General features: G+C 39.1%; 1 protein-coding gene across 3 annotated transcripts in view; it reads left to right on the plus strand.

Moving 5' to 3' along the window:
- Window positions 1-25,534, plus strand: part of LOC149318819 (catenin alpha-3) — a 485,131-nt gene extending 459,597 nt beyond the window's left edge. For all 3 annotated transcript variants that reach the window (XM_089510521.1, XM_089510524.1, XM_089510522.1), the window contains 2 exons: window positions 7,300-7,434; window positions 25,060-25,534. In XM_089510521.1, the coding sequence (XP_089366647.1) occupies window positions 7,300-7,434; window positions 25,060-25,347 (423 nt within the window). In that variant the 3' untranslated portion in view covers window positions 25,348-25,534. The remainder of the gene's footprint in view (window positions 1-7,299; window positions 7,435-25,059) is intronic.
- The last annotated feature ends 744 nt before the right edge of the window (window positions 25,535-26,278 follow it).

Here is a 26,278-nt window from a genome sequence, read left to right on the forward strand (position 1 = left end):
AGTCCCCCACATCAGATAGCCTGAGAAGAAGCACTGCTCTAGAGGGCCCTGCCAACAATGTCATTGCTCTGCATTCAGCTGTAGAAAAACAGCTGGATGCTTATCTGTTGCTCCCCCTCACTCTCCACCAACCAGGAAGTGTATGGGTTTGGAGAAAAGGGGTTTGGGATGTGTGGATGTGCAGGGTGATCAGATGTCATAACTGCAAAGGAGAACAAGGGACCACAAAATGTAGGACATTCAAGACAAATGGAAGACATGACCACATAAACTTAACTAAATATTTAAATGGTAAAGGTTTTGCCTTGACATGAATGTCTAGTCATAACTGACTGTAGGGGACAGTGTTCATCTCCATTACTATGGCGAAGAGCCAGCATTGTCAAATATGACTCAGTGACCATGCAGCCAACATGACTGAACAGAACACTATTATCTTCCCAGCAAAGTGGCACCTATATACAGTATCTACTTGCATTTACATGCATTTGAGCTGCAAGGTTGGCAGAAACTGGGAGTAGTGATGGGAGCTCACCCCATTACACTGCACTTGGGCCTTGAACTGCCGACTTTCCGATTATCAGAATTGGCATCTTAACTAGTAAGCCACTGCAACTACACTAATATAAATAAAAATTCATGCTTCTTAGTCATGCTCAAAATGGAGGACATTTTGAAATTTCTCCTGGACAGAAAGTTGAAATGTAGGGCATGTCCTAGAAAAGGAGGGTGTCTGGTCACCCTGTGGATGTGACACTATCATAGCTACATCTTCAGATACAGGATTTTTCAAGCAAGAATGTCACATTGGAAGCACCAGTGTTATCTTCAGGGGGTGCAAGTTTTTTGAGGGGAATGCAATGATCCACACTCCCTTTGCAGTTACTCATCCTTGCCCCAGATAGATGTGGGACCATGTACTCAAATGGATATTGCATGTGAAATTCCTCCCCCGATCCAGCTACTAGAAGCTGATGAAATTATATTCAGGTGAAGGGAGAAGGAACTTGGAACTGAATGGTTCTCCTGCTGATTCTTTGATCTGGATATGTGCACACAGACCCAGCAATTGTGTGTACTTCGCTGGGACTGGGGCTTCAATGTTGTGAAATTTGAATTATATTTTCATAGCTTTTTTTCTACCTGCTGAAATTGGGAATAACTGAATCATTTAAAGTTCTTCTTGTCACAGCCAATAATGTCACTTCATTGGAACACATCAGTTTATCATTCACAATACCTCACAGAGCACGGCTCTATTAGCCTAACACCATCTTCCCAGTCAACACCTCAGCTATAATGTATGAGAGAGATTTCAGAATCCTAAATTACATGCAAGTAAGAAAAAAAACCACCAAATCATTCTTTTTCTCTCTCCCACCTAGCTTCGAAAACAAGGGAGTGGCTGAAATAAGCAATCACTGTGTAATGAAGACTCATTGTTGCATCTCTTTGACCTTTTCCAGTTCATAAAGTAAAGCAGTTTTAAATGAATGACTTTGATTCAGGCTGCATACTGTCTCCGCTCATCAAAATGGAGAACTCTGAAACCTTTTGATTTAAGCCTTGCGGATGCTGCTTCTGGGTGAGGAGGAGGGAGGAATGTGTTGTGACTGAGTGTTAACTACATCTTATAGGTTATTGGCTGTAACAGGAGCCATTTTGAGAACATATACAGGAAAAACAATATCACTTCTCATTTCAGATTAAAGAAATATGGCATGCTGCCATACCGCTAGCCAAATTTATTCACATTACACTAAAACATACATTTGCTAAATGTATTGTTGTTATATTTCAAACCAGAAATATAATTTTCAAATAATGTATTTAATTTTCAGAGCTAGTATTCCCTACCATTAGTCAGTAGGCTTGTTTCTTTTGCTCAGCATTGCCAAGGAGACACCTGCAAAATAGAAAAGGAATTTCTACAAGAGGGTATCCCCAAGAGTTTTGTGAAACTTGGATGGTTTCACTACCGGATGGGATAAAGCCACATTCCCAAGATACGCTAAAGAATAGCCACTGTAGTTGGTTCGTCTCTGCTGTTGGGGGTTCTCCTGTACAGTGGGCCCTTGGTATCCACTAGGGTTTGGTTCCAGGGTCCTGCATGGATATCAAAATCCCATGGATGCTCAAGTCCCATTGAACACAATAGCATAGCAGTATTCCTTATATAAAAGGGCAAAATCAAGGTTTGCTTTTTAGAATTTGTGTTTTTTAAAAAATATTTTCAATGCATGGATGCTTGAATCTGTGGATAAAGAACCCATGGATATTAAAGGCTGGCTGTATATTTTGGCATTATGGAATGGTAGTTCTGTATCATACGAGTGTGTGATTCTAACCCTCCAAGTATTTTTCTTGTTGGTTCATTTCTTTTCTATGAAGAAACAAATGAATTAGGAACTGCAAAATTGGGTTTCATCATAGATCATAAGCATCATAGCAAGACCATCTGTATTTTGGTGAAAAAGGCAGGTGGTCAAGACAGTGGAAGTCACTTCTAGTAATATTTGAACTGAGACATTATTATAGTATTGTCATTTGTCAGACTCATATTCCCAGGGCATTTTATTTAAAAATACAGACAGTTGTAGTTCTTAGGAGAACAATGGTAATAATTGAGGGGAGTGTACAGTGCTACTGTAATAGTGTCCATTAAGGAAATATCAAACAATCATATGTGATAGTCAGCAAATACTCAGTTTAACAGAGAATTCATCTAGCAGCCATAAGCATGTACATTCTCCATGAATCACTGTGCTGTAGACGCCAAGGACTAAAGGGAAACTGTAATTAAATTATTTATTCCTTCATGAAGATTTCATTTGGTTTCATATCAGGAAACTACCATAAGAGGATACTAGATGAGGCAAAAATCACAGTTAGGTGATTATGATAAGCATGCTGTGTGTGTTATGGCAATTTTCTGGATACTTGCGCTTAAATCCAATTCCACTTTGCCTGCCATTTATTGAGGACCTATTCAAACTAGTGCTGAGGTTCACAGTCTAGTCCATTTCATTTTTAATGGTCTTAAGTGTACTTGGCCATGATCTTTAGCAGTTCCCATAATTACATAATTACAATTAATACAATGAGAGAAATAATTTTTTCTCCTTGGCAAAATGTTTAAATGAAAGTAAGGCAAAATGCAGTTAATGTATGATCAGATTTTCTGTTATTGTGTTTGTTTATTTATTTGGTCATCTCTCCCTTGGCTTGAAATAATTCATGACATTTTGAATTGTGGAATTACACAGAGTCATTTTGTATAATTTCACAACTGAAAATGTCATAAATCGTGGAATTATTAAAAGTGATTTCAGAGCTAGTATAGTCCATAGCACTGGACTATGACTCTGGTAAACCAGGCATCACATTCCACATTAGCCATGGAAGCCCATAGGATTACCTTGGATAAGTCATACTCTCTCAGCTTCCAAGGGTGGTAATGGCAACCCCTTTCTGTGGTATGCAAAGAAGGTGAATGAATCGTTCTCTGTACCCAGTGCAAAATAGGACTACCCTAAAAGCCCACAGAAAAATTTGGGGGGGGGGGGGACAATTTTTGTTCATGTTTTTCCTGAATCATGCTAAAATAAAATATTCCATAATTGATTTTCTTCCTTTTTCAAATTTTCTTGGTTTCCCCCCAGTATTTTTCCATTTTTATGTGAAAAATACCTGGGAAAGAAACCAAGAAAAATTGAAAAAAGGAAAAAAAAAAAAAACAGTCATGGAATATTTTATTATAGTATGATTCAGGAAAAACATGAGCAAAAATTGTTTTTCCCCCAAAATTTTCTATGGGCCTTCACATCTCTACCTTCATATAAGCTGCACTTATATGTGAATAAGTCACTAATTGGATGCCAGCCTGAATAGGGTGTTTACCACTGTGAATATTGCCATCAGTGTGTATTATACACTAATGTTTTCACACAGTCACAAGAATAATAACACTGTGGGTGGTGTGACTAAAACTAATACTCTCTCCATAATGAAGAAAAAAAGCTTTATATTTGCTGTTATAAAAACCAGAAGCAGGTTCAACACAATTGTTGCTGAATGAATAACTAGATGCATAAGAAAACATGTTATTAACACAAGCACCAGGAGCGTGGATGTCCATTTCAATGCAGGTAGGTGTGTGTGTGTATTTTTGCCCCCCCCCCCCCAATCTTTTTGTAGACCAATACTAGCCTGTTTTGCAAAAAAGAAGTCAACATCAGTTGCAACCTGTTTTGAAAGCAAAAAGGCCTGGCTAGGCTTAAATAAGAATTCCCATCCTCTTGCAGTAAAAAGGCCAAAAGCTATAAGGGACTGTTATTAGCCATTTTAATGTGTACTTGGCTACCCCATTTTAAAGAGCGCAAGAGAAACCCTGTAGGCCACAAAAAGAGTTGGATTACAAGTACACTTTGCTCACTCCTACTTCAGACAAATGCCTTTACTTTTGAATGAAGAATACAATACACAAGGACACCCAGTGTTATTTCCAGGGAGGCTATTGTGCTGTGTATTTAATTTTGAGCAAGTCTCTCCTTACATAGGTGTACTTTTCTCTAAGTATTACTCATTCACTGGTATCCTCTCCCCCTATACAGTGGGCCCTTGGTATCTGCTGGGGTTTGGTTCCAAGACCCGTGTGAATACCAAAATCCATGGATGCTCAAGTCCCATTAAATACAATGGCAGAGTAAAAAGGGCAAAATCAAGGTTTGCAATTTGGAGTTTATACTTTTTTGAATATTTTAAGCTGTGGATTTTTTAATCTGTGGATAAAGAATTCACTGATACGGAGGGCCAACTGTACTCTACTACAATATTGTGCATCAGCATTGTGGTAGTATCTGAAATCTGGGTAAGTGTTCTGAACAATAATGCCAGACACAGGAAGGTGGAATTATTTACAGAAATCAAAGCAGTTTTCATATTTCTTTGGACACACACCATAAACTGCTGTCCATCCCATCACAAAGTCCATACATAGAGGAGTCTAGATTAATGCAACCATTTACAGAATCTTGCATGTTTCTCTGTGCAGTTCTCTTAGCTTATCTTAGAATAACACATGCCAAGTACTGGACTGGAACTTCTATCTCCAAGCATCACATTGCACTGAAAGGTTTATTGAGCTGTTCCTATATCTCCTTCTCTTTTTGCAGTTGATCTTATTCTACAGGCAAAAAAATGTATACTAGCATTTAGTCATTCCATCATATTACTTTGTATTGTCGGTACTATCACTTGATCTGCCTGGGGTCTCTCATGTGAAAATGTTACTTATTATTTGCCCTGATGAAGGTCAACTAGGTTGAAGGATTAACTGAAGTTGCAGATTCATTGACTCAGAGAAAGGCATATTGCTAGAAATAAATGAAAGCAACTATAGGAGCATCTTTTCTACTGCATTCACCACCCCCTGCAGAGTCTCTCCTGGCCTGTTCCCTCACCAAATGGTGGTCGTCATTAAGTGAGTGGAGAGTGGGAAGGAGCTGCAACTGTTATTTTCATGCAAGTATCAAGTTGGATAGGCAGAACTGTCAAGCTAGATCTCATCATTTTAAAAAAAATCCTTCCATTGACAGGCTCCTACCATATGCAAAAATGTGCATCTGATTTTGTATTCATTTTTCAAACACAATTTTTTTGTGTGTGCACTGTTCAATTACACATACACAGATACACACAGAGAGAAGTTGTATGGGCAGAACTGTCAAGCTAAAGCTCATCATTTTTTAAAATTCTTCCACTGACAGGCTTCTACCATACTGGTTCTGTACAAGCTTTTGTTTTTATGCAGAAATGTGCATATGGTTTTAGTATTCATTTTTCAAACATATATTTTTGTGTGCATTCTTCGAGCAAATACACAAACACATACACAAATACACACATATTGTAATGCATGCATTCACTATCCAAAGCAAGGTTGAGGAAACAGATTGATCCTAGTTATGGATTCTTCCCCCACCTGCTCACATTTCCAGAATGGGAACACAAGTGGGGCAGAAATGCATCCTACTACTATCTCAAATTGGAGATAGCAAGGGGATTGCATCCTACTCTCATTCTTAGTTGGAATGCAAGCAAAGTTGGGGCAGTGTGATCTGAGATTGGAGAAAATGAGAGGGCAGGATGAAGAACTTTGTGCTTTTCTCTTATCAGAGAGTAGAGAAAAATGGCATCACCTCTACCTACAGCTTGCTTTCTTAGTTTGAAGGGAAGATATGAATAAAGAAATATTCCCAACTTTGGGAGTGGAGAGAGCTAGGGACAGAGTTTAGGAGACAATGAGTGATATTGCAGGCCAGATCCAGAGCCTCTTTAGGTCCAGTTACACTTTCAGATACCTTTTCCCTAGATTAAAGGAGATTTCTGCCCATTTCATAATTCCATGTAGCTTTCTCTATACATTGTTTCAAATGTGGATATGTTCTGGAACACATTTTTCTTTATTTCACAGAATGACTTGGAATTTCAGTAATGCAGGTTTCCAATTATAAACCATGTTTGGATATGCATTTGAGTCTAGGAAGTGAGAATTGAATACATCCATTTTTAAAAATGGACTGAACAAATTTCTCATCTTAATATCGACAGCAACACCTCAATGCTGCAAAGCATTTGGAGGATATGAAGAAAGCAAAGCAGGCACCAGGATATCTAGAAGAATGGAAGAATATAGTCTGGTGCATCTCTGGTTCTAATTTTCATAGTTACAATTGCCTCTGCCCCCTGTAAATTGTTAACACATTAATTTGTTATCATTCTAGACTGCGTTAGAGGCTATTATGACTGAAGTGCAATCAGGAAGTGTCCATCTTTCAAACTATTATCTGACTTTTTCTATTTTCTTACTATTTCGTTTTTTCTATTTAAAAATATGGTGATCAAAAACCTTTTAGTTTAGCCAAAACACTTTATATGCATTTAGTGCTGGATTACTGAGAAATGTTTTCAGGGGAGCTGGAGGTGGGGGAGGAACAGTACAAACAGAACCATGGCCATGGTTGTGGGTTCTGGGTTGTAATTCAAAAGAGCAAACTATCCGAAGATCAGTTCCTATCACTTGAGGGGAAAGGTCACCTTCTGTTTCCATATTGTCTTACTGCACACTAAAAAGCAAACCATTAATTTTCAATTAGCTTTTGACATGGGGTTGGTGTCTACTTTACAAAGGCAGGTAGGAGAATCAAAATCAGATTGTGTGAATGCAGGTTCTTCTTTGGATCCCAGGCAATTAATAAAATAAAACACTCTATTATTATTTTTGTTTTTACTTTTTAGTGTCCAGACCTATCATGTAAGCAGGACCTACTGGCTTATCTGGAACAGATCAAACTGTACTCCCACCAGCTCAAAATCTGCAGCCAAGTGAAAGCCGAAATCCAGAATTTAGGCGGAGAGCTCATTATGTCAGCAGTAAGTGCAAATTGTCCTCAGGACATTTCATTATACATTATCTTCAAGTTACAACCTGCACTATGATCAGACAAAAATGGCAGAGCCATGAGAAGAATACTTCTGTCTTTTGTGGAGACAGTTTTAATCTAGTTGTAAATTAATCAGTATTTTGCTGTGTTATTTTTTCTTGTCTCTTAAAAAAAACTGAGTCGTATTGTCTTGGTTCTGACCTGAATTTTAAGGGTGTGGTCAGCTATGGAAATAAGAGAACTAGGAGCATTATTTTTAACTCCAGATTATAAATACACTGATTTATTTATTCGTTTACAAAGATGGAGCAAAGAGTGATTCAGTTGGATTCCAGTGAACCAGCATTGCCTTTTCCCAAGATGGTCAATTGAGATCTGCACCTAATTTAAGTCTTTCTTCCTCTCCGCATGTTCTGTCCACACAGGTTTCTCCTACCCACCACCTTTTGTGGTATTTCTACAGATTGTGTGGCTTTTCTGAACCTGGTGGTACCTCCCTTTTTGTGAATGGATGGTCCACACACATACTTTGAGCTTTATTCCATGAGAAAAGAAGGAATGCTAAAATGGAGCAGGAGCATAATGGTTTTCTCCACATGCTATCATAGCACTTCCGTGGACATAAACATGTGCCTTTTGTCAACTGGATTTTTCTAGCATGACAAAAGGCACACTTTTACTACCATCTCCCTTAGGAAGAAAACAGAAGTGCTACGACAGCATGCAGAGAGGCACAGAGAAAACCGCTACTCTCCTAATCTGTTTCCACTTGCTTTTCTCATACAGTAAGGCTTTTAGAGAACTGTTTTTTTTTTTAAATTAGCATAGAAGATAGCTGATCATATAATACACAATCCTGATCTAGTCTCAGTTGAGTGTAACTAGTGGTCAGGTTTGAAATGAGCATGTCCACAATATAGCAACATTGGCATAAACTTGCATCTACATTGAGATTTGTCTTCCTAGATTGGAGCAAAAATAGCTGTCTGTGGTTGTGAAATGGTGTAAAGAGCAAAATTATAATTATACTCACCCAGTTCCAGGACATGATGAATGGACAAATAACAACAATGCTCAACATATCCAATACTGTGCCAGGATCCTCTAAAAATGCAGTGGTCATTTTTTCTTTTTCTTTTTTTAAACTTGTTCCCTTGCAAAAATATTTTTTAATTTAATAGCACCTCCACGGCTGATGTGACGTTTCCCTGGATATGATCCAGAGCCTCCTCGACTTTGCCTCTTTCATGCGCAACACATCCTCTTTGTTCCTTCTTGATATGTCGGTTGAGGGCTGTGCATGTCTCCTAAGGGATAGGTGGGATGTGTGTGCAAGATCAGATCTCTCCCTCCAAGCCTGGGCTCTTTCTCTAACCACAAATAGGAGATCAACTGTTTCCTGTGCCCCTCAGAAACTGATTGGCATCCTGTTCGGTAAACTACAATGCTGAAAGTCTGCCTTATGCCACTGCAATTCATTTTTACAATTGTTGTGCACAGAAAGACTAAAACTCTCTCCAAGACCTATCTCTTCAGTGCAGCTTCTCCTTTTCTGTGTTGCTGGAGAGCAGGGGGATAAGCTGAGGTGTGTCCATCTCTTTTCCCATGGCTGGATGTGGAAAGTCTCTGCTCATCCCTCGACTATCCAGCAACCCAGAATTACCTGGGGGTTGCTTCACTGAAAGGGCCAGTCTTGATGTGCATGTGTGTGAAATAGCTACATCTTCTGATGCAAGATTTCAATCACTATTTCAGGAGCCACAGGGCAGTGGTACATGTGGGTTAGAGGTGGGGACATACTGTGCTAAAGTGGGAAACGCTGACTGCTATGCTGGAGAAATGTCAAGAACCAATACATTTTTGTTAAAGCAAGGAAGTCACTGTGAATGCATTAGACTGAAAGCAATATCAGCATTTTTAGACTCAGATTTAATTAAACATGAGAGATGGTTTCATCCTGTTTGTTTGTTCCTTAATTGTGACATGATTGTGTAATTCTTTGTTCATATTATACTGTTTCATTTCACTCCTAAGTAAGTATCTTTCTCATCATAGAGAATATCAAAGCATTCCTGGAAATATGTGTAATAGATGAATTGCCCCAGTGACTAAGAATATAAAGAAGGATAGTTTGCTGCAGGGGCTCCCTTCCCTCTGATGGTAATAAATACTTGGTGAATATGTTGAGTGGGAAATGATTTGGAGGAAGAAAACCTGCCAGGAAAGTGACAGAATCAGCTTCCCTTGATTCCTGAGCTACCACATTGAAAGATAAACCCCACATCTCCTGACTCTGTAATAGTCTAGAGATGCATGATGCATGTTGAAGGACAAGATTCAGGAGGTTATTCAGAGATACATCCCACGGTAATTTACTAACACCTGTAATAACCATAGGTAAGATGTTTGTACAGTCACCCCTCTACATGTGTGGATTTAAGTATTCATGAATTTGGTTAATTTATTGTCTGTAAGAATCTCTAGGTTCTCCAGAACAACTCTGTGATCAAGGTCTGCCAGAGGTCATGCTGGAGGACCTAAAAAATCCTAGAGAGAACAATCCTCCAGTGCAATTCTATGGTCAGCTTCAAGCAGAGGGTGCACTGGAGGACCTAGAGATTCCTAGAGAGGTGCTCTCAGGTTAAAAAAAAGTTGTTTATTTGTGTTTTTTCCCCCACTTTCATGGGGGTCCTATGCTCTTAACCCAGCATAGTAGTATCGTCCTACTATGATAGGAATGCAGTAGAAGTAATCTTTCTTTCTTTCTTTCTTTCTGGGATAATAGGAATGTGGGGGTGAGGTGGTTCTTTTTATAGCCTTGTCTTGAAGTTTTAGTTTTGAAGCTATAAACAGAAATAGTTTTAATTTAACCACACCTAAGCCCTTCCTGCTTGTTCATTATATCCAAGTTAAACAGCTGCCATGAAAGGTGTTACTGAGATACTTAATCTAAGGTACTCACTGTCTTGTAGATGCTAGGAGAACGTCCTTGCTGACAATCAATGTATGGGTCTGTGATGATCCCTGTGGTCCAAGCAGCCCAAACTGCGTCCCTGTCTTGGCACCTAGTCCCAGCAGATCCTTTATTTTCTCCGAATCTCCTGTTCTTGGTTCACACTCCCCGCAAAGTTGAATGAGACTCTTGGACAACTTCGAATCACGCTGCCACCACCCAGTGAATGTATAATAATCTTTTCTTAACACACACTGGGACTTGTTAAAGATTTATAGTTCTCTTACCTTTCTAAACTAAGCAAGTTCTAACTGAATTAAGGCATGTGTAAAGAAGTGTAGGAATAGTAGATATTTTAAAGAAAATATTTATTCTATTAACAGAAATAATATAAATCATACAAGGTCTTTTGACCTTGCAGGTACAATTCATATAGTTGTCAGATATTCATTTCAAGCAAGCCAACAGAAACAAAATTAATAAGGCCTAACTATTCTGACACATTCCTAAGTAACTGATACAGAGATGGAATCTGCCAGCCTTGATGGGTTTGAGATGTAGTTACTAGCTTTGGCCTGGCACAAACTGCCCTCCTGAAGTCTGCCTTCTTGACACAGGCTCAACCCAGCAGTTTTTCCCAACTGGCAAGACCCACATCAAGGGAAACACTCTCACTCCAGACTCCCACTGCAGAAGCTCCTCCAATTGAACTCAGAGACCTTTTATATCCTTCTGTTGGAAGCTTCCGGAAGAAACTCTCACTCCTGCTCACTGACTGGCCAAGTGAGCTTTCTATCAGCTATGATGTCATTACTTGTTTGCATGTAACTCCCTCCCAACTTAACTCTTTATTGCCTGACATAAGTCTTCAAATGACTGGAGGCCCAGTCATTACAGGGTCAAAGCCTATACAGTTGTCCCTTCCTTTACGCAACGGATCTGTTCTGGACTCCCCCCGCCCCTCCCAGATAAGAGAAAAAACCCGGATGCTCAAGCCCCATTCAAATGAATGAGGCTCGTGCCTGTAGCAGCATGGAAGTGGCGTGTGGGGCGCATGCCACGGAAGCACACACCATTGTTTTCTTCTGGTGCACGGCTCCCTTCCTTCTGGTGCAGCTTCCAGCATATGCTGGAAGCTGCATAAAATGCGCCTGCATATGACGCGGGCGCACTGTATTCCTTTCTCCTTTATTGGTATATGGTCCACTGTACCATAAGATGATCCAGTTGCATACAGTGGCTAAAATCCAACATCGCCACACTACAGTGTACATATCAATTTGTGAAGAAATGCTACACAATCCCCATGCAGAATGGCAACATTGCACAACACATACCAGTGACTAGGTGCCACTGCACAATACACAATGCATGATGTACTGCAGTGTGCAATCGCAACTGGCAAAGACAAGGCACAAGGGAACATTGGTTGGGGGGAGATGCTAGCCTGCATGTCAGCTGCCTTCAGGGAGATGTGGCACTTTGAAGCTAAAGTTGCTCTTGACATGGAGTTAAATTCACCCATTACTCCTCAACATCCTCCCCTCCACCCCAAACCATCCTGTGGGGTCTTCTAGTGCAATTCTCATAATGCTGTAAAGTAAGCAGAAAATAGGTAATACCTGCAGAGTTTCATAATCATCCTAAATACCACCCACTGGTGGAATGAAAAATGAACTGCAAAACTGAAGATAATATTGGACAGGAAATCAATGTACCAGACAGGAAGAAAGAAAATTGTTTCTGTTGAGGCAACTCCTCCTTTGGTCTCATGAATTCGCTAACTTCACTAACACTCATATATATATACCACACATACTATGAGTTCTGTTTTGCCATTCATGTCATACTTTTGAACACTCAGGTTTGTTTGTTCTTACACTGAGATATTACCTGATATCAACATGAAGGCAAAGGTAGTGCATGCCTCAGAACTACTGTATTATAGAATCACATACATTTAGGAATGTGTAAGTTAACATATTCCTTTAAAACACAATATGAACGTTCAGCTTGTGTAAGCATTGTGGGTGAATGATAAAGAGAAAAGAAGTGTTAGCTGTCCATTAATAACCATTAGTGTGTGTTGTATGCCTTCAAAGCATTTCCGATTTATGACGACCCTAAGGCCAGCTGGCAAGATTTGTTCAGAGGAGATTTGCCCTTGCCTACCCTTGAGAGCATGTGACTTCCCCAAAGTCACCCAGTGGGTTTCATGACCAAGCAGGGAATCAAACCCTGGTCTCCATAGTCGTAGTGTAACACTCAATCCACTACGCCAGGAAGAATGAAAAGAGCAGCCCTGTGGCCTTCTGCATGTGGGAAGGATTATTCAATGAGATTTTGCAGTTTATAAATAGGACATTGAATGAAAGATAAAGTAATGTCTTTAATTTTAAAACCATTTCTCTCTAAGAGATTACTACTCCCATAAAGCGTTTTCACAGACCTGTGAAAAGTGTCCCTGAAACATTTCTACATGCAGAAAAAGGTTTAATCTATCATGTCGAAGAAATGCTGGGAGGGGGAGAATAAAATAAATCTCAAAATGGAGCCACACTCTCAAGCCTTGTCAGCATAATAAGAGAATGACCAGCCCATTTCTACTTCGGGGTGCCCCCATTTAACCTGGCAAATTATGGACATTCCAGCCATCTGCAGAGAAAGTGCAGAAAACATGCTAGTTGGACGCCACAGGGTCAATCCTTTCTCATTATATTAATTATAGAATTGGACAACAAACAGTCATTATTGATTCTCACTAGAGAGCAGGCTTTTATTTACTTCTAATTTTACCGACTTTGTACAGCGCTGTGTATAATTACAGCGCTATAGAAATAAAGTTTAATAATAATAATAATAATAATCATATTGTGAATAAATATACAACCCTTTCAGTTCTCATGGAGGACAAAACATCAAAATAACAACATTTGCAGTATATTTTGACAAGCCAGAGTACCCTTGGATTTTTGTTTGAAACCACACTTGCCATTGCGCGTTGCAGTCGGTACACACTCTCTCCTCCCAGTGCCAAAGCTTGTTTAAGCACAACTCTCTCATTAAATAAAAGTCACAGATTCTAGCAATAAGAAGTTTTATACACACTACAGAGAGAACTGTTGTAAAACGAACAAGCCAGAGAAGCATGAGCTATTTCTGCTGCTCCCCCCAAGAATTATGGGGTTTTCTTTCCCCAATAGAAGGGCGGCTGCCATTCAAAAACTTTAGCTTGGGAATTAGAGATATCAAGCCGTGACCTCTTCTCTTTTTTTGTAGCAATTTGTATCCCACTTACTTTGCCTGGGATTCCAGATGGCACACAATAAAAACAAGCCAACAAAGCCTACATTAAAAAAAGCCATCAATAACTACATACATACTCTTAAAGCTTGTCAGTAATTACAACAATGCACTAAACTGTCCTCAAGTAAAATGACTGCTTAAGAATGAAGAACAATAGCAGTAGTAGACCCTATTGAATGTGTACCGGGTTTCTCCCCTCCCTTTTTGGCCTTAGCTGTGTTTTTTCTGCCCTGCTGCTTTCTCTGGCTCTAACTCTTCCTGAATATTTTCTGTGTTAACAATACTTTAGGAGATTTCATATTCCTTATCTTCATCGCTGTGACTATTTAATTGATAGCCTTACTCAGATGCTTGAGGAGAAATCCACCTACTGTTCCTTTTCACTCCTGTTTTTGATTTACAGGTACTTGATTTCTGGCCAGTTTTAACTACCGTTTAGCTTCTGCCAAATTCAGTTACATGTCGACCTTCTGCTTAAATTGTATTCCTTATGGCCTGCCCTTTTTCTCTTGCAGCTTCTCTTCTGTGCCAAAATCTGCTGCAGATATTCTTTTTCTGCAGTAATGGACTGCATAGCAAAGTATAGATATTTAAAAAAGAAGGAGGAAAGATAGCAATCATATTCTTCTTGCTTGTTCTTTTGGATTTTTGTGACCTAACCCTTCATATATTTTGGGTTTCTATTCTTTGGATATAAATACCGAAGCATTTAAAAACTAATGGGATGTTAGTTGTTTGAGGTGGAAGACACCTGTGGAAATAATGTACAGAAACACACAAGAGAGAGAGAGAGAGAGAGAGAGAGAGAGAGAGAGAGAGAGAGAGAGAGAACACAAGACAGCATACACACATATACACAAACTACACAACATACCCACATGATTATCTCAGTCTGAGGACACCAAAAACAATTATTTACATCAACAGGTTTTTCTTAACCTGCATTTTCTTTCCTGTTGACATTTCTTTACATCCTGCTGTTTCTCTCAGGATTGCAATCTGTACAAGACTCTGGAAAGTAGCACACCAACTTTTATTCCCCCACTAGGTGCCCCACTAATGCAGGATATAAATGCACAGAAATGGATTCTATTGCATAGCCCCATTCCCGTGCTGTATTCATCCCATACCTGACCTGGGCTTCTCCCGGATCTTTTAAAGAATGGGATTTTCCGTGTTGAGTACAGGATGAGTACTGCCCAGGGATGATGCTATGCAATAGAATCCGTTCTGTGCATTTGGACTCAAATCGGACTTACATTGCTTCAATGACTCAATTTCGACTTGATACTACAATAAATGACACACTGACTCAACTCACGACTTGTATATTTTAATGACTGAATTACTGGCTTTGGTTCAGTAATGTAATGCAGCCATCCAGAAATGTTTTCAGAGGTCTTGGGATCCTCTGGAGCACTTTTTTTATACACCATCAGACTGACACCTTCAGAATGACAGGCTATATATATATATATATATATATAGAGAGAGAGAGAGAGAGAGAGAGAGTAAAACAATAACCAAAATAAGCAAAGTACCCTCTGGCTACTGCCTCTAGTCTCAGCCATTGGAGTCAATGTTTTTTTTCCCCTGATTGCTGCCATCCTCACACAGAGTGCTGCCTGAGCACTTGAAGAACACTGTATGCAAATTCAGGGCAGTAGTAGTAAAATTTTATTCGGTCATTGACCAATAGTCACAGAATTATAACAAAACATAGTTACAGAAAATTGCAGTAGAAATTTGTGGGTTTCTGAACACAGTTATAAATGGTGCCATGCACCCTTATGCAGTCATTTAAAATCATAATAAAGTCCTTGTCACTTCGATTAATTCAGGCAAATCTGGTGCTAGTCACTATCTCTCCTAGAATTCCCCTAAAGGCATACAGCTACACACGATTAAAATCATTAGTTTCCAGTACTCTTAGATTAATATTTATGTCTTTAATACATACTGATTTTAAAACATAAACAATAAAATAGCAATCTTGTTAGTAGACGACGAGTATAGCCAAGGTCTGAATATTATGTTCCCCATCTTGGTTAACAATCATTTAGCTCAGGCAAATCCAAGGCCGAGCTTCAGAAACCTCCCGGGTTCTTTTCCTAGGTGTTTCAATCTAGCAAATTAACAGACTTAAATATATTATTTCCTGTTTACCATTTGCGATCGGAGTTTACATATAATATAACAAAACTTTGCTACCTTAAATATCACTTCGGGTGTCTGACTGTTTAATAGATTGCTAATATAAAAAGCATCAGAGTGGCCAGGGTATTTTCTCAAGAGGGGGGCAATCAACTGGGAGCGGGTATCTTTGTAGAACTGACAATATAAAACAACATGTTCGATAGTTTCAATTGCGCCCGTATCACATGGACAAAGACGGAATTTATAAGGCACTTTTTTGAACCTCCCTTCCAATACTGCTGTAGGTAAAGCATTAAACCGGGCCAAGGAGAAAGCTCTCCTAAATTTAGGGAGAGTAATTTGGGACAGATACACTGCGGGTGATGTAACCCGAATTTGTTTGTTAGCTACAATATATTTAGGGAAAGCAGCAGTCTCCAACTGGCCTTCAATATCCAACAGCAAATTCAGGGCTGAATCAGAAGGGGAGAGGAAAGTACATGCCCTCCAAAGGGGAGGTGGAGAAAGTTGGAGATACAGCATGTGGGTGGCAACTGGCAGTGCCACTCTAGGACTAGATACATACTTAATGTTAGGAAATGACATGTATGTGATCACAAGATAGAGCTGTAGCGGAACCTATTGCAGTTCCAGTGGCAGTTGACACTTGCATTGTGGAATGTTGATGCTGTCAGTCCTTCTGAGAGAGTGTGTCAGTTATGACAGTTGGTGTTAGAGTAACTGCCTCTCTGTTTTTGTTGTTATGGTTGTTTGGTTGGCAAAGTAACTTATTTATTAAAGTAACTTATTTATTAAAGCCCTCTTGTAGAGTGAAGGCTTGAAGTGCTCTTGTCGTTATTTCTCAAGCCGGGAGCTTAAGGCCATTTGCAATGCTGAAGGAGTATTTTCCTTCATGGCCTGAATACCTTTGCAGGCATCTCTTCAGATTCCTTCTCTGTGGCGTCCTGTCGACGTGGTTCAACTCTGTAGGTGGTCGTGGTGGACACAGCACATCTTTCCATGCCCTAACACTTCCCACTGAGAAACAGGCCCAAATGACTTCATAGTTCTGGAGTAGGGAAAGCAATTTGAGAGGTTCAGAATATCATGAGACTTTCAACCTATACAACCATAGCAATGGAGCCGTGTTGCCTCTCTTCATATTACCTGATTCTTCTAAGCTTTCCCTCTGCCAATTTTCTTTTTTCTCTTCTTAACAAATCTGCAGAGTTTCAAAGCTGAAAAGATGGTACAGAGGGGAAACAGTAGCTGAGGCTGAAGCCAAAGACTGCTTTTGCTGGTCATTACTCTCGGAATCGGAAACATTGTGGCGATTCCTCTGTTTAAAAATAATAGCTGTTAATATTAAGGGTTTGAGTTTGTTTGCTTTTTGAGAATTCAGGGATGTTTGTGGGTTTATTATTTATTTATTTATTTATTTATTTATTTATTTCATTTGTATGCTGCATTGCTTCCAAAAGGATCCCAAGGCAGCTCACAGATAATAAACATTTTTTTAAAAAAAAATTAAAACAGTCAAAATCCTCCAAAACAGTATAAAATTATATTAAAAATATACAAAAGTTAAGAGACATGACTAAAACACACAAACTCCATTAAACCTATCCTGATATGGTTATATATTAAACATTTGCTTAAATAAAAACACCTTAGCTTGTGGTTTAAATATTTTCTTCCAAGATGAATCCTCCTCATTTTAAAATGTAAACCACAGAACAGTCTATAACTCCTCCTATAGATTTTTCAGAATAAACCCAGATTATGATTCCCAGTATTCCTGGAGGGAACAGAGCATTTGAGCACTCTTGGAAAAATCAATTGGAAAGATCTAGAAATATACAACTGCAAACGTCTCGCCCACACAGATCTTGCTAGATCTTATAAGCTAAGCAGGGTCAGCTCTGGTTATTACTTGTATGGGAGAACACCAATGAATATCAGGTACGATAGGCTATATCTCAGAAGAATAAACTGGCAAAATCACATCTTGAGTATTTGCTTAAGAAAACACATAAAATCAATGGGCAACTTGAAGTGACATGAATGCATGTACACACACAAACAACAGACTCCCATACACACAAGCTATAATTTTCATGCTGGGAAAATATGACAGAGGACATTGGCAGTTGGAAGGCTGATGACAGTGGGAAGACTTGACACATCAGCCACAAACCTGGTATTGCTAAGTTGTATTGAAACCATCAGGATTTAATGCACTTGAAAATGTTTTAAGGATTGTGGGCAGATCTGTGTTCTTCTGTCACTTAAAGACACAATTTTCACAGGTTAACTGTACACAATAGAAGATTATATCATTCCATCCTCTGACTCTTGCCCTGCTGTTACTTTTTGTGACGCTTTTACTTGTTGTAATCCCACTTCGATCCAAAGGGAGAAGCGGGAAATAAAAATAAAATGTATTATATTATTCTTTAAAGAAAGACCTGGCTTGCCAATGTTTCTTCAGTCATTCAGGTCTCAGGACAGATATCATGGTTAAGGCATGCTTATTGTGTGGCTTTCTGTAAACAATGACACCACATCTAGTTACCTCAATTCTCCGCTGTAAAATCTAGTCAGTGAAAGATCCAGTGTAAGATCAAGATTTTGAATGTTTCTCATTCCTTAAGACTGGCTGCCATTCATTGAGTTGCCAAGTTCTGTGTTTCTGTAACTAGATGGTACAGCCAAAAAGGGCAAGAGATGTGTGGCTTTCATTTTTAGTGGCAAACACATTCTTTCTGCATCGTCTCATATGAGTCACAGTGATGAATAATTACAAGGAGTGTAATTCATTCTCCAAGCAGAGAGAAACTATGGAGATAGTTAGAGAGTTCTAGATCCAAATAATTAATGTGGAAAGGAGCTCTTAGTTTTCTTACATTGATCCCCAGCATTATGTAAAGTCCCCCAAGTCCTTATATTCACACATTTCTGATATAATTAGCTCAGAAATATCCCTGGAGGCATCTCATCTCTCACAGAGAAAGTTATCAGGGAGATAAAAAAGCCATGTTTTGCATCAAGAACTCAGCTTCTGCTTCAGTTTCTTTGTTATGAAAAGGCATGATTGATTTGGGATGGAAGGGAAATGATTTGTATTTTTCCATCGCAGTCGTAGTTTTAGTGTACAGTGCTTAACCTATTTAGTGTCATAACAGCAGTCATGTGATTTTAGGTTAAGAGGTATCACTTACTTTCCATTATAATGCTTAACTATGGTTTAGCAGGTGTAGTAAACCATGGTTTATACAAATTAATCTGGACTTTACATAGTCCCTCTACTCCTCTAGCATGGCAACAAGAAGAGACTGGAAGTTTTGGCTTGCATTTTCAGTTAGCCATAGTTTCAAGCAGAGATAGGGAACCTACAAAACCCAGGTTTTGATAAACTACTGTTCCCTCATGCCTCACCACCAGCCAAGCTGAAGGAAGTTTTAGCCAGGCTCATGAGGGCTTGGTTGTAGCTCCTCCACTGATGGTGATGCTACATCAGAACCTGGAGGGCTATAAGTTCCCTATCCCTGGTTTAGAGTGATATCCAAGCCTGGATAAACTCATTTGTCTTCATTATGAAGCAAGGAAACAAACAACTTTATCACATAGTTATGAGGATGGTTTGTCTCAATAAATCTGGCTTAAACTTAAGCATTGGCTAGGACTGGAACTATAGTGAGTTGAACATGGAAACAGGTGCTTCAAATATCTTTGAAGTCAGAGGAAAAAAGGGAGTACATGTCCCTGAGAGCTTTTCACATAATGCTAAGCCATAATTTAATGTTAGATTCTAACAAGATCAGCAATTTAGTCAAGGCAATACAGTGAACATCATTGTTGTTGCTAAGTGCCCTCAAGCTGACCTCAACTCATGGTGACCCTGAGCACAAGACACCTCCCTTCATCCTCTGTGTTCTTCCTGAATCTCAACATCTGTCATGTGGTCTTCCTCTCTTTCTACTGCCATCTGTCTTTCCTAGCATCATTGACTTTTCTAATGATTCATTTTTCCTCATGATGTGGCCAAAGTATGATGGCCTCAATTTAGTCATCTTGGATTCCAGAGAGAGTTCAGGCTTAATCTGTTCTGGAACCCACTTGTTTTTTTTTTCTTGACCATAAGCACAGCTGGGGTCTGGGTTGCATATGGGTTGCACTTGCCCAGCCGCGGTTGCATGCGTTTAACACACCTAGTTTTGACTTTTCAATCCTGCATCTATCATGGTGGGATTTCCAGGTGCAATATTCTCCTAAATGTGTGCATGAGTTCCTTTGAGCTCATACATGGGTACAGAGCTTGGAAAAAGTTAACTTTCAGATAGGAATATAATTCTTTGCAATTTTTTTTCTCAAAGGAAGCAGTGAGTAATTTTAGCACTCTTCTTCCTGCAGTGAGAATTCTTTGAAAACAGCACAGTTTCCAAAGACCATTCACAGTTTAGGAGTCATTTTACATAAATTTGTAAGTTATATTTTGTCCACAAAACAGGTTTTCTGTGCAGAAAATAACATATCTTCTGTTTCCTTGCAAAAACAAAATGTTTTCTGCACAAAACATCCTCACGCAAATTTTGCACAACAAATCTCAAATAATAAAGATTCTCATCACACCACGATTTTTCTCATCATAGTTTCTTTGCACTTGAGAAACATGTTTTTGGATCATTTATTTTGCATATTTTCAAATATTGTTTGCATTCCTACTTTTGGACTAAGAATCCCAAAGTCCCTAGGCAGTATGACCGGTGTGCCTTCTGGCTGGAAAATCCTGGGCAGACATTTTAGGGCCATCTAATGGTCCTAGGTACCATTAGTTTACACATAAGTTTGGCATAGCATTTTCCCACCCAACTCTTAGCATAGGTTCATTTGCTCAATCCCAGCCACCCAAGGCTCCAACAAGAAATGGATGTATAGAGACCTCATATCCCCTTTATCTCAATATATCAGCTAGAGTATTTCTGATGCTCAATTTGATTTTTAGAAAAGCTTATGCATCCCTAGTTACCTTTAAATTGCATCTAGTTACCTCTAACTGAATGCAAGCATGTGTAACTGAAACACCAGTTTATTCTTCAACTATATATTTAACTTTCCACTTTCCTCCCACAACTATTTTTTTCACCAGTATCTAATTCTAGACAGTACATTCCTCAGGGAAGGGACTTTGCCTTTTGTATTCTGTATAAAAGGCTTGTCCATTCTGACTAAAGCCACGCATCTCTAAGGGTGCGTTGAAATTGCAGAAATAATTCAGTTTGACACCACTTTAACTGCCATGATTCAATGCTATGGAATTCTCGGAATTGTAGTTTGTTGTCACACCAGATTATTTATGCAGTGTGGATGTAGCCTAAAAATGGCTGCTTCTTTGATGATTATGTGCTTAGGTTCTGACATCTGACTATGAAGGAAACATACATTCATTATGAAAGGATAAATATATATAAATAAATAACTTTTCCTTCTGGAGTGGTGTACTCAAAAGGGAAAAGCAGTGGGTTGCACACACACATCCCCTTTCTGACTGTGGAGTTTATTGCTCTGCTTAAATAACCCAGTTTACCTCACCCGAATTCAAGCCTAAATCAGGAGGCAGCCAGGTCATACCACAAGGATTTTGGCACCGAAACCACTGGGCGAATGCCGCCTGGCTGCAGCCTGGGTCCCAGGTGAGCTCCGGCAGTCATGTTGCCAAGTTGGAAAGCTCCTGGCTTTGAAATAAGGCTGCCAGAGCTTGTCTGGAACCTGAGCTGCAGCCGGGCTGTACTTAGCCAGCGGCGTCAGTGGCAAAACCCTTGCAGTAGGACCTGGCTGCCTCCTGATTTAGGCTTGAATTTGGAAGAGGTAAACAGGGATATTTAAATGGAGTGATAAGCTCCTGATACAAGACACAACATTTTCTGCTCAGGAATTGGGTGCTGTTGGCAAAATATCATTCAATAAGTATACCTGAAATATTAACTTTGAGGCTGTGTGAAGAAATAGTGTGTCAATGTGTTTCTATGGATTTTCATTTCATCAGATACTCTGGTTATCATACTAAGAGATACTGAAGGAGCAAAAGAATGGGGGGGAGTCCAAGGGAACATTCTTCCTGAATATATTAGATTCATGGTAGAACATTACTTAGGATGTAGTAAGACAAGAGGCTGTGGACTAAACAGTAAAGTGTGCAGAGCCCAAAATTAAAACCTTTGACTGGACCACAAATCCACTACAGTTCACAGTCACATCAGCAGCCTGGAAAAAGAAATGATTGCCCAGCTTTTGAAAATTTCGTTTCTATATCATCCAATAGCTAAGGTTCCATAAGGATTTAGTTCTGAAACAAAATAAAGCCAAAATTAGTGGCATACTCTCCAACATTTCACAGATTAAAACCAGGACACGTTTGGTCAAGCAACACCAGAGTTTGGTCAAGATGGCAAAAGTGATTAATGGAGATGAATGCACAAAATAGAAGGGGCTGGAGCAGTTTGGTTTACCCTGAGTGTATAGTTGGCCCTCCACATTTGCAGCTTTGACTTTTTCAGCTTTGATTATTTGTGGTTTGGATCTCTAGAAATCTATAGATACTCCAGTGCAACTCTGCCAGAAGTTGACAACTGAGTTGTGCTGGAAAACCTAGAAGTTCCTAGAAAAAACACTTCTCTGGGCATGTGTAAATCCCCCAGCATGATTCTGTGATCAATCTCTGGCAGATGTTGACCATAGTGTTGCACTGGAGGAACTCGAGATTCCTAGAGAGGTGTTCTCTTAGGTAAAAAGAACAGTGTTGTTTTTTTATTTGTGATATTTTCACATTCACAGGAGTCCTTTACCCTTAATCCCAGTGAACGTAGAGGAACCACTGTACTGGGAAGAGCAAAGGAAAGTTTATCTTCACAGGAAAGAAAAATCAGAACACTGTATTCTTTAAAAGTATTCAAATGGAGTTACATTTCCAAATTGAAATTGTCAGCCTTATAATTAAATATGAGCACAGTGTCTCTTTGAAGCATTGAAGTTATTCATTCAGGTCACTGATACGAATTACAGTAAATTTATCCCTTGCCAATTTTCCAATGCAAAATGACAACAGCAAAGGCAGCTTAAGCGGAAGGAGGGATCCATAACACAGGGAAAGAAATGCTAAAGAATTTTAACATTCACCAAGAGACTCATACACAAGATGAGATATGATGCAGTTGAAATGCAATGCAGCCCACGTTGGAAATCATCTACCTTGAGGAATGTTCACTTCTTTATCACATTGTTTACTATGAACCTTTTAAGAGTTTCCCCACCTTCTCCTCCTCAGGTATTTAAGCAAGACGTATAAATAATATTTTAATAAAAATGAGAAACTTCCTGCTAGTCACCCTGTTTGCAATATAATAATGAAAGTGAGAACTGGGAAACTCCCTGCTAGTTAGTCATCCTGTGTCACACAGTTGGGAACCAGATGCCTTTGGTGAGGCCACAGACAATAATAAATTTAGGTTAGAGTGGTTACCTTCAGAACCAACACAGCCAGTGGTGACCAATGATAAGAAGTCCAATCAGATTTGGCACGGGCATACATTTTCCATCCATGATGGAAATTATGCAGAGCTCCAGATGTTTTTAGGTTGCAACTCCCATGGGCCTTAGCCATCATAGCCCATGATAAGGAGTTTTGGAAATTGCAATCTGACATCTGGAGGGCCACATGAATCCCACCCCTGATTTAAATACCAAGAAGCCCACTTAACAATGGAGGTAAAAATAGCCCCATATCTTTAACCAAGACAGACCTACAAAGGGTTCAGACCAACACCCATAATTCAGTTTACCACTATGAAGCATATACTACTACATGCCATTAGCCTAGACATAAGAAGCTATCAAATTGCTTCCACATCCTTTGATCCCTCTCCAGAACAACTTACGGGTGCGATTATTAAACTATCTGACGGGGCTACAAGCACATCACCCCAACTGCTGAACTAGGTCAAGAGATGGTGTAACATTACCCATTTGTATGCACACTTTTTTCTGGCTAAGAAGAAAATTCACAGACAGGTGCTTCCATGTCCCCAAGTGGAGCTGGGAGATCAGGCAATTTGGGCCCATTTGGAAGGTGCTAGAGTGCCATAGAGAAAAAGAAACTGAGTGTAAGAGTATTCATGTACAAAGCTGGTGTAGATATGCTTTGGATGACTGGGTTCTTCCATGGGAGAAACCTAGCCAGAATCCTATAACACCCTCTATGTAACATAACATTACATATACATATACAGGTAATAAGAATGCCTATTACTGAATTACAAATATGCATAACTGGATACTGGCAAGAGTGTCCAATGTGCATCAGTAGAGCATGATCTGCATCAGACTCCCCTTGCTGGTGTTCTGTCATGCGTCTTGGGTGCCCACTGCACATCAGGGGCCATACTACATCATTCCCAATATGGGTTGGTCTCAAAGTGGATCAGTCACTTTTGCTGGCTCCACTATGAAGTTATGTAATAGCAGCTCTCTACTGGATACAGATGTTACTGAACTAACCATTTCTAATTCCTGCATATGTATGTATGCTTGTGAAGACCTAAGTTCATATAGGATTCCAGCCAACAAATGTAATACATGCAGAAACACATTCAGTTTTTCTCTATTCAAGCAGAGCAAACTGGAAAGTATACTATCAGTTTGTTTATACATCTGTTGTGCCCACTAGCTTCTTCTTTTCAATATATGTAATTCAAAAGCATATCAAAGCTAATGCTCATAATCAGAATGAAGTGGTCCTTTCCTATGTTGGACAAAATAGTTTCTGGTACTGGTCAGTATAGTGTTCAGCATAACCATAACTGCAAACATTTCACATGAAAAAACCCTCTGTGCAACATCATTTCCAAGTCAACATATATCCAATTTTATCTTTTAAGACTCTGGTGTTATTGTTGTCATTTTATTTTGGTGTTCATTGCATTTTCTTTAGGTTCCAAGTAGAATAGTTTACATATCATGTTTTCAACCTGCCAAAAATGTAAATCGTTAAATTTCTACCCATAAGCTTCAATTATCCAGCAGAGCAAACCCCTCTGCATTCATGTTGCTTCATTCCTTACATCTACTGTACAAAGGAAACAAAGATCAACTGCATTTTAAATGCTTGCTTCTGATTAAAGCTTGCCTGATTTCTGAAACTAACAGTTGTGTTTCTGATTACAGTTGGACAGTGTGACTTCACTAATTCAGGCTGCCAAAAACTTGATGAATGCCGTGGTGCAGACAGTGAAGATGTCCTATATCGCCTCTACGAAAATTATCAGAATTCAAAGTCCTGCTGGCCCACGACACCCTGTGGTGATGTGGCGGATGAAGGCTCCAGAAAAGAAGCCTTTGATTAAGAGAGAGAAGCCGGAGGAAATCTATGCAGCTGTCAGGAAAGGTTCAGCTAAGAAGAAAATCCATCCCGTTCAAATCATGAGTGAATTTAGGGGAAGAGAAATAAACTGAAATTATTATTCTGTTCACTACACCGGTTTCCTGCACTGAGAGGCTGTTGATTTCATATAGTTATTTGGTCACCTATTTAATCTCATAAGCACAACAGTAGTTGACATCCTCCTCGTTTGTATGTTTCACATTTAAATTGTGATAGGGTGTTTCATTTTAATGTGATAAAACAAGCATAATCAGTTATTCTGCTCACTATTCAGGTATTTCCACTACATGTTTTAAGATTAGTTCTTTCATGTGTTTTTCATATTGATCACTCTCTATTTATATATTGAATTTGGCACCTTACTGTTTTGAGCACAATGTTAGCAAAGCACTGATTTAGGTTGTTCTACTATTGAAACACCATGTACCACATTTGAGACATAATATTTGGTGTTTACTGATATCTGCAGGCATTTTATACACATTATATCTCTCAGTATTTGTCAAAAAAATTTCATATCTCCATTTTGCAGAAGGATGTTGAGACATAGATTAAATACCACTAATAGACTTCATGGTAGCAGCTTTGAATGAGAGCCTCCACTGTTCACTCTCCAGGCATTGTGGTACAGTACTTCTCACACTTACTCCTGGTAGTTTATATTTATCTAGTTAATATGACTAGATTTTTGTTCACGTTATCAAATATTGGCCTAATTAAATCAATAGGTGTTCTTCAGAAAAATCTTAGAATAAACAGTTTTATGAGGATAATGTATAATTGGGCCAGCTGTATAAGTGATGGAAATAGATACACATGTTTCAGGGCTTCAGGAGAAGAAAACCTCTTGTTTTTAAAGCTTCTCTTCTCCTTTCATAGCTATCTTTTATTAGGAAGCCTTCTGATTCAACCAACTGACACTTCACTATTTTGTCCTCTTTTCTCAAAAGCTATGGTTCCTGCTTATCAGTGAACAATAACTATTGCAAAAGAAAACAGAAA

Source organism: Sceloporus occidentalis, unplaced genomic scaffold, assembly GCF_023333645.1.
Source record: "Sceloporus occidentalis isolate IW3139 unplaced genomic scaffold, rSceOcc1.0.p SCAF_2, whole genome shotgun sequence".
NCBI lineage: Eukaryota > Metazoa > Chordata > Lepidosauria > Squamata > Phrynosomatidae > Sceloporus > Sceloporus occidentalis.